Source organism: Myodes glareolus, chromosome 4 (genome assembly GCF_982192425.1).
Source record: "Myodes glareolus chromosome 4, mMyoGla1.1, whole genome shotgun sequence".
Classification (NCBI taxonomy): Eukaryota; Metazoa; Chordata; class Mammalia; order Rodentia; family Cricetidae; genus Myodes; species Myodes glareolus.
The window spans coordinates 66,839,666-66,849,824 of record NC_142029.1 but is presented as its reverse complement, the minus strand read 5'-3'; the positions used below and the strand labels follow the sequence as shown (position 1 = coordinate 66,849,824).

Genomic DNA, 10,159 nt, shown 5'->3' with positions numbered 1-10,159 from the left:
TCTTCAGAAAAGGGTAAGTTTTAAAGTCTATTCACACTAATATTTTAAATTTTTAAAATATTTGTTGAATTACTACTAATGTGCAAAATAGTATATATGTCATATAATTCTTCATGTTTTGACCAAGAAACACATTGCCAAAATGACGCAATGATGAAGTTAATTCATCTATGACCTTTGAATATATCTGTGTGTTTTCGTGGAGATGGATATAATCTATAAGGTGATATTGTAATTTCTAATCAAACTTAAGCATAAAATTTAACACTGTTAACATGTTTATCATTGCTGGATATTTTAAATCGAGATCCTATTTTTGTTTCATAATTGAGCATTCTTCAACTTGGCCAAGCCTCACCTATTTTACTCTCCTATGGTTTCTAACAACTAACATCATTCTTTATTCTTATCTGAATATGAGCAGAGAAATTTTCATATGCAAGGAAGAGTATGCAGGCTTTTCTGTGGAGTGTGTTGCCTTTTCTGTTTGCACAGTAGCTTCATTTTGAGACTATTCCAAGGATTCATGCTGTGCCCCTTTCTCTCTATTTAAGGCAGGCTTATGACTCCAATAGAATTCAAAGAATAATGTCTGAGAAGGGTGAATTGACAATTTCCAGAGAACCAGTAGATCTTTAAGTTGCAATGTCTTACTTAGTAACCCACTTTTCCATTACAGATCTAAAATTCCTCCAGATCATCAGTGTTTCTGATCATATTAACTATTCTTAGATTCTGGTTTTTATTCTGCGTGGAAATAATGCTCATGATTTTCACTCCACAGAGCACAAATTTGATTCAGTACCAGGTTGCTGTACCTTCCATCTATATCCCAAAGGGATAAGGAAATAAAGGATGAGAAGTGAGGTGAGCAAATCTGTCTTGTTCCACTTTATTCTATTTTTTCTCTTGTGTTTTACAATAGCAATTTTAAAATGAGGATGCTTAAACCAGTTTTATAGAGTTCTTATGATATTGTATGTGTGTTTGTATGTGTTTGTCTGTGTGTACTTAGGGGGAGGTATCACTGTATAGCTCTGCAGACTAGGCTGACCTTACGTTCACAAAGGTCAATCTGCCTTTGTTTCCCAATGCTAGGATTAAAGGCAGGCATCGTATTTATTTAGTAGGGTAAATATCATTATATATCATGGTAACATCAAAGGTGGGTCCACTGTTTTAAAGTGGGTCAGTGCATTACTAATACATTTCTCAATGTACATTTGTCAGTTGTGTTTTTTTCTTATAATTTGTCTTTTTTGTCTCACCAGATTGTCTTGGAGAACAATGGATGTGGCAAATGACTCTTTGGTGATGGAATTCATTCTCTTGGGGATAACTGAAGAGCCTGGCCTCCAAGTACCTCTCTTCTTCCTCTTTCTAGTAATATATCTGATGACTACTTTAGGAAATTTGGCTTTGATAATTCTAATTGTGCTGAATTCTCACCTCCACACACCCATGTACTTTTTTCTCTTTAACTTGTCACTCATAGACCTCTGTTATTCTTCAGTGATTACACCTAAAATGCTGATGAACTTCTTACTGGAGAAGAATGTTATCTCTTACACAGGGTGCATGACCCAGCTCTACTTGTTCTGCTTTTTTGGCATTTCTGAATATTATGTTCTAACTGCCATGGCCTATGATCGTTATGTGGCAATCTGCAATCCGCTCTTGTATAACATATCTATGTCCCCTAAGGTGTGTTTCTATCTTATGCTGGCCTCATATTTGACGGGACTTTCTGACGCCATGATCCACACTGGTTCCATGCTTCAACTGACCTTCTGTGATGGAAACACCATCAACCATTACTTCTGTGACCTCCTCCCTTTGCTGCAGCTCTCCTGCAGCAGCACCTATGTTAATGAGATGGAGCTGTTTATTGTGTCAGGAAAGGACATTGTTGTTCCTACTGCCATTATTCTTACCTCTTATGGCTTCATTCTTCATAGCATATTCCAGGTAAGGTCCGCTGAGAGCAAATACAAAGCCTTCAGTACCTGCAGTTCCCATATATTTGCTGTTTCTCTGTTTTTTGGATCAAGCACATTTATGTACCTTCAGCCCTCCTCAGTTGGGTCTATGGATGAGGGGAAAATTTCTTCCATCTTTTATACTATTGTGGTTCCCATGATGAATCCCTTAATCTACAGCCTGAGGAACAAAGATGTTAAAGTTGCCTTGAGAAGAACACTGATTAGAATGTATTGATCAGAATTCGATGTAACCTTGGTCTGTAGTTAAACCTCAGGGAAATTATCAGTGCATGAGTATATTACTTTCAAATGTTGGTGATTGATTTAAAGCTATCAGTGCCTTTACTCTTTCGGATGTAAAGACTGTATCACAATTCATTCCTAAACATCCTAAAAGTTAATAGAAGCACTTGATTGAATCAGTTAGCAGTTTGTTCTCATTCATTTAGATTCTTTTGAAAAGTCTGAGGCACTTCTCAGTCAGTAATTTCATGACTTTTTGTTGCTGTTGTCATATTTGTGAATGACATTAGAGAGGGTATGAAGAAAAATATAATTATAACAATGTTGTCACAACTGAGAACTTCTTTAGAAATCATATAATTAAGCATTGACAGGATTCATAGGTAATACACTCAACCTACCTATCAGGGAAGCTAAAGCTGCAGAGAATCCAGAGGCAGAAGAATTAGGAGTTCCAGGAAGCCCTTTGAATGATTTTCAAACAGATACCTGTGCCTATCTCTTGGGTTATCAGAATATATAATATATAAATGTTTGTTTCTCTAGGAGTCTCCTGATGAAAAAAAGAAAAGATGGAAATATTAGGAAATATTTGTCTGCCAGAATAGGAACTTGTCTCTTCTACAAAGATTAGCAGCTTTCAGATCACTTTGTAAGAGACACTAATGTTTCAGGAAAGACTTAGAGTTTAGACAATGATGGATAGACATGACCTTGGCCAGACTGCTTAGTTATGCATGTCTCCTGCGTCTTATTTAAACCTTTCCAATCATGTCAAATTCTCCTGAAGATGTATTGGTTGAAATGTCTCTGAAACTCTTTGTCTACCTTCCCAAACTTGCTTTCATTGGAAGATCTATATTCCACTTTTCACTATTAATTGGCTTTTTGTTTACTTTTGAGATAGTATTTTAAATATGACTTCTCTCCTTTATCATTCATCCCTACAAACCCTCCTGTTTTTTTTTTCTTTGTGGACTATTTATCCATGGACTATTGTTATTGCATTCATATTTATAAATAAATTTGGCTCTTTTAATTGGGTTTGAATGATGAATGGCTGGGTCTGGCTTGGTGGAGCAGCAGCTGTGAAACCAAATGCATTAACATAGATGAATGTTTCTCTTTTAGAAAATTCTTGCTTTTACTTCAATAGGAATAAAACGGTCCTGCTGGGTGATCCCTGCAATCCCTGCATTCACAAGGCAGATCTTCAGGTTCAAGGTCAGCCTGATGTACATAGTGAGTTCCAGAACTGCAAGAACTATACAGGGAAACCCTATCTCAACACACACACACACACACACACACACACACACACACACACACACACACCATGCACATGTGCATGATAGATAGAGTCATAAAAATGTAAAGGCAGTTTTCAAATGAAACTCTTAATTTGATCAATTGAACTTTTTATGTGATTCTCTACTCAGAGTTAGTATTTAATCCACCATGACCAGCTATAGCCTATTGGAAGGCTGATGAGGCAAGAAATAAACAACTTTGAGTATTATACATGGTCTGTTAGACAATGACTGCTCTTAAAAGACCAGAATGTCACAGCTTTAAGAAACTAGGCCACATTTAAGAAAAACAACAAAACAGAACAAATAAAAAATAAACAAACAAATACAAGCATAAAGAGAAAAAGGTGAAATATTTTGTATAGCTCAAGAATGACAATTTAAAAAACTATAATTTCTAAGAAAACTCTATTTTTAACTTCTATAAATGTGCAAAGTACTTTTATCTATCATTAGGGAAAGCTATTTTATACATGTATTTCAATAATATTTATTTATATATACTATTCATGCAAAAACTCTATAGAAAGTGGGGCATCTGAAAGACATTGCATGGTTGCGTTCTTACATTTTCTGTACATATACACAGTTTATATAAAGATGATGTTAAAAAAAAACAAAAAAACAAAAAAGAGAGAAAAGAAAAATAAATAAAATTTTGGCGAGTATGTGGAGAAAGGAGAACCCTCTTGGTCGAATTGTAAATTGACAATTGTTATATTTAAAATACAAACTTGTGAAACATTATCATTTTGTAAATTCAGAGTTTATCATCACCAATGAGATATATTCGAGATCCATTTGAAATCAATTTCTAACCTTTAGCTCCAATCCACTACCAACCTGTAGCAAAGATAAATCATACTATCATTTTATTTCCATGTATTGTTATTGTGGAAAATACATGAAATTAAATGGTACATGTTGTATTTCCTCATTATAGGTAACAATATATTTTGAGCATTAATTCACATTGAATAGTAATCCAGTACTTATTGTATTAAAGCTAGAATAAAATTCTAATAATGAATGACTATACCACGATTTGTTTATCCATTCATTTAATGATACATTGTTGTTTTTCACCTAATTCCATGACTTCCACTTAAACAACTGCTGTCCTAATCAGCAACTGCTACTGGACTGCTATCAGTAGAAGTTCCACAGCTAAGGGAAATGCTGTTCCCTCAAGCACTGGCTCTCTAAAATGTACTAAGGGAAACTTTACCTAGATCTCTATCCCTCTGTAGAACTCAGGATTCACATGTTAAGGTGAAATTCTGCTCACTCAGAGAGGCTGAATAGCAAGTAGCTAACATTTTACCCCAAAAACCAGCAGTCTTCTTTAGCTCCCACTAAAGACCCCTTGCTACACGTTTTCCTTTCTACCACTTCCTGTCAGGTAGTAGCTGACTCATTCTCCTGACCAGAGGTTAATTTCATTTAGTTAAACAAATGCAACATAAAAGAGTGCAACACATATTTGTAACATTAAAACAAAGTTTCCACAGCTTTAACCAAGGGTGCATATCTTAATATTCTACTATGAATATTCATACTTGAGTGAAACTGACCCTTCAAACATTAGGAATGATGTCTGATGAACACTATTCATTTTGTGTTCATATATGTTCAAGTCCTTGGAATATATTCATGTATAGTTGTGATATCATGTGATAACTCTATTTCTATCCATTTACAGAACTACCATGAATATTAAGTACACGGGATTGTTTTACCAATGGTAAAGATTAAGGCCTACACTATAATTCAAAAAACTGGGAATTGGAGATGATTAACTGCCTGGTGGGCTGTGTGATCTCTTGACCCAGGTCATATCAAGCTCCTACACCAGGATTGGAGGTGGCTTGTAATCTAAACCACCCTAATAGCCCCAGGCTCTCCAAGCACTCACAACCAGACGTGACTAATAGTGCAAATGACCTCTACATTTTCTATACGATCTTCAGGCCTTAACTTTGTACAGTTAACCTATCTCTAGAGCCCAACTTCTGGAAGAAATGATATGTACCCTAATTGAGTTTCCATGAGGTTATGATTCCTTGTGCAAGCAGTGTTGTATTACACCAGGAAACTTTTTTTCAAATTATACTTTGTTTAAATATATCTGGAATAAACCAAATGTTATTAGACACACTGCCCCCCAAAATCTGATGTAGCTTGACAAAGTCAGTCTACGCGGGGTTTTCTATTTTATCTCTGTGTGTTTTTCTTCCCTGTAAGACACCAACAGTGGCCTACTCAATGACCCCTCTGCAGTATCTTATTTTTTCTTTACAATTTATGCAATGCTCTATGCCAGTAACTTGTCATATTTAAAAATAATTCAAAACAAAAAGCTTGATTGTTTTCCTGTCACAATTATAAACTTACATTTCCTGCACATAGATAAAACAACACTAATGTTGCTATGCTGTGGTCTGTGTGGTTTTTCATTTTCTTTTTTTAAATTGCCAAATAATTATATAAATTTATGAGGTACAGTATTAATTATAAAATTTTATTTTTTATATATTTAACTTCTTTTGAGCCTTTGGGAGTTTAACATCAGGCTCCCTAATTCTGTTCATCTCTTGGTCTCTCCATATCTTCCCCTTATTCCTACCATGCCTCCCCACAAAAGGAAACAAATCAAAGAAAGCAAGTAAGCAAACAAAAACAAAAGAACACCAAAAAAACCCAAAACAACAACAGAAAAATCTCTTTGTTTCTTCTTCTTTCCTGCCCCTTTAATATCTCTTCATTCATCTTGGAGGCATTAGAGGCTTCAGTGTGCCATATAATATATACCTCTTTGTCCTATCAATATTACTGGCAAATTTTCATCCCAATGAGCTACCGATCTGGTTAAAGGCCTCTGGTTTCTGGAGCATGAACCATTCCATTTCTCTACCTCTCTCATTTCTCCACCACATATTTTCTTATAATAAGGCCCACAGGACCCCAGCAAACTAGGCCCCATCTGAGAGGTTAGGCATCAGGTCAGGCTGACTTTCGTATTCTTTGTAATGTATCTTTGTAGCATTATGCAGAACTCCTCCATCCTGCATACCATCAATTGAAGTCAATATATTTTCTTCAATTTCCATTGTCAAACATATGGAGACTTCTTTTAGTTACTGCCAAGGTATGCATGCCACTACTGTACTCTCATGGTTGTATAACCATGTTCTTATTTTATTTTTCTAGTTTAGGATTATATCATTTTCCTCTTCCCTCATCTCCTTCCAAACCAACCACAGCCGTTCTCACTTCCTTTCATATTTGTGTGTGAGTGTGTGTCTATAAACAAGTGCAAGAGGTTGATGGTAGAGTTCAGAATACCACACACTGAATCTGGAGTATAGCGAATTGTGAGTCACTTGAGTGGGGTAATAGAAACTAAACCCTGATCCTCTAGAAAAGCAGTAAGTGCTCTTAACAATTAAGCCACTTCACCGTCCTCTACCTTTGCTGTGTTTGTTCAACCTAGAGTGAGAAGCTCTTGATGAGGTCACTGGGCAAGAAAAGTAAGTGAAAGATTACAAATTAGAAATTATTAATTATAGTAATAGTTCTTCAAAGATGATGTTGTATTATATAGTAAATTCTAATGATTCAACCAAATTACTTGTAACTAGATAGCAAATTTCACAGTTGTCTTGAGAAAAACCTCGATATGGTGGAAGGTTTGACCAAACCTGACTTTCTTACATGCTAGCAGGTTCCAAAGGGCACAGATACTGGCTTAATTATACCAGAAAAGACATGTACATTGATATGATGGAGAAATTCAGTGTTGATTTGATGGTTACTAGAGATTAATAAGCTGATATAATTATACCTTCATAACTATTTACCTATCTACTTCTGTAACTGCTATTGATCCATCTTTCTGCCTATCTATATTAAATGAAATGACTAGTACTGCCAGTTAGCCCAAAAAATTCATATGTTTCTGTGATTTCAGGTTTAAGATGGTGATATCTTGATTTGGTCAACTTAATTCTCCTTTATTCATTCTTTTTTTCTGGTTTTCCCTAAATTTTTTTGTTCATTTTACATATCAACCACAGTTTCCCCTCCCTGCTGTCCTCCGCCTATGCCCACTTTCCCCCAGTCCCATCCCTTATACATGCCTCAGAATGGGTAAGGCCTCCCTTATGTTATCCTATGGGGTCAACATAGCCTGGCACATTCAGTTGGGGCAGCACTAAGACCTTTCCCACTGCATCAAGGCTGAGCAAGGCATCCTACCATATGGAATGAGTTCAAAAAGCTAGTTCATGCACAAGAGATAGAGCATGGTCCCAATGCCAGGAGTCCCACAAACAGACCAGGCTGTACATCCATGGTCTATATCCAAAGGACCCAGCTTAGTTCCCTGCAGAGATCTATCCATGGTGCAAAAACTAACATTTTGCACTCACTCATTTTATGTGGTGGAATGCCTTGTTCTACCTCTATACAGGAAGAATGTCGTGGCTCTGCCTCAACTGAACATGCCAGGCTTTTTGACTTCACATGGGAGATCTTACCCTTAATGAATAGTAGATAGGTGACTGAATGGGGGAAAGTGGGGGGTGAGGAAAAAAAGAGAGGAAGGGGAAAGTGTTTTTCATATGTAAAATTAATAAAAAAATATTTTAAAGCTCTTAATTTTCTTTTACACATTAAAACTAGTAAGGGACCTTTAATATCTACTGAGCTTCATAAATTTTAAAAAGGATTTCATACATTTAAAATGAAACACAACAATTTAAGTTGAAATCATTAAATTTTCTACATGGAACAGTAATAAACCTTCAACCCTAGAAGAGTCTCATGCAGAATGTTCAGTGAGTATAAAAGTATACCTTTTGGGGTAGTGGTGCACCATTTAAAAACAGCAATATTCCCTGGAGTGTAGAGCTTGAGACTCTTGTCTCAAGGTCGTGGGTTTGGGCCCCACGTTGAGCACAAATTGTTGTAAGAGAAAGCCCACTTGTTTATCCCAGCCACCTAGCTAGATTTGCCCCAAAATAACCACATAGAAATTGTATTAATTAAATCACTGCTTGGCCTGAAAGACCCCGGCCTGGCTTAGCTGCTGTAATGCCATTTTTTAGCAAGGCTTGAACTAAGAACTAGGGCTCATAATAAGGTCACAGATGATATTGTCAAGTCTGCACAAACAGGATGTCTGCGGTTAGACACCAGGAGTTATGCCACCCGCATGAGAAAGATTAAGGGGGAGGAACAGAGAGTCCCCAACCTGCCATGTACCCAGCGGAGAGCCAACACCCTGTCTCAGGCATGACCTCATGACCTCATTAAAATTGACCAATGAGACCCCTATAACTATACATCTGCTTCTGTATGCCTGCTTCTGCCTACCCCAACCACATATAATCAGCCCCAAACCCAGCCCGGGGAGCTCAGTCCTCCACATGACTGCAGCACCCACAGGCCCTGTGTAAACAATAAAAATTGCCTCTTGCTCTTGCATCCAGTGAATCGGATTTGGTTCTTGGATGAGGGTCTCCAAGTGTTAAAGACACCCTCTGGGGGTCTTTCAGGCCCATTATCTCTAGCCTCTTATTGGCTAACTTTCACATCTTGATTTAACCCATTTCTATCAGTTGCTATATAGCCATATCGCCACATGGTAGTGGCTTACTGAGAAAAATTCGGCATGTCTGTCTCTGGTAACTTCATGGCATCTCTCTCCTACTCCACCTCTCTTCCTCCCAGCATTCAGTTCTGTCTTTCCCACCTACATAAGTTCTGCCCTATCAATTAGGCCAAGGCAGTTTCTTTATTCATTAACCAATACAAGCAACACACAGAGGGGACTCCCACATCACCTGGGTTGTAGTTATAGTTGGACCAAAAGGACACCTTTTGAAGACAATACTTTTAAAGCAGTAACACAGCTTTCTGAGAATATCTAAATAAACGACAACCAATTAGTGTAGCTGTTTTTGTTTGTTTGTTTTCCTATTTACTCTTTGGGGGCCTTCCACCAAGCTCTGACATAATCACATGGAGACTGATTCTTTTTTATGAATGCCTGATCTTTGCTTGGCTTACTTCTAGCCACCTTTTCTTAAATTATTCAATCTCACTTTTGACTCTTGGATTTGACCTGTCTGTATATTTCTGTATACCTTTTCTTTCTTTCTAATTCCATGTCTGGCTATCTGGCTGGTTGACTGGCCTCTATCATCCTCCTTTCCTCCTTTTCTAGCTCCTCCTTCCTCTCCTCTTTTTCTCCTTCTATTTATTCTCTCTGCTTGGCAATTGCTGACTATCCTTTCTCCTATCTAGCTATTGGCCTTTCAGCTCTTTATTAGACTAATCATGTGTTTTGAACAGGCAAAGTAACACAGCTTTACAGAGTTACACAAATAAGGCATAAAAGAATGAAGTACATCTTTGTATCAGTAAATAAATATTTTACAACATAAACAAATATAACACTTCTTAAACTATATTCCACAACAGGTTAGGTTTTATTAAAAATATTTCGTTCAAATGTGTATGTGAATGGGAGCATGGTTTGATACTTCTTAGAATGAAAGAAGTCCAACATATGTAATATCCTCTCTCTTAAATTCAATCCAGTATTAGTTGGATAAAATA

General features: G+C 36.7%; 1 protein-coding gene across 1 annotated transcript; it reads left to right on the top strand.

The window, feature by feature from the left end:
* Positions 1-1,278: 1,278 nt before the first annotated feature.
* On the top strand, positions 1,279-2,217 carry LOC125389033 (olfactory receptor 8B3-like). The gene has a single exon (XM_048417436.3). The coding sequence runs from the start codon at positions 1,288-1,290 to the stop codon at positions 2,215-2,217; it is 930 nt and encodes a 309-aa protein (XP_048273393.2). The 5' UTR covers positions 1,279-1,287.
* Positions 2,218-10,159: the final 7,942 nt, after the last annotated feature.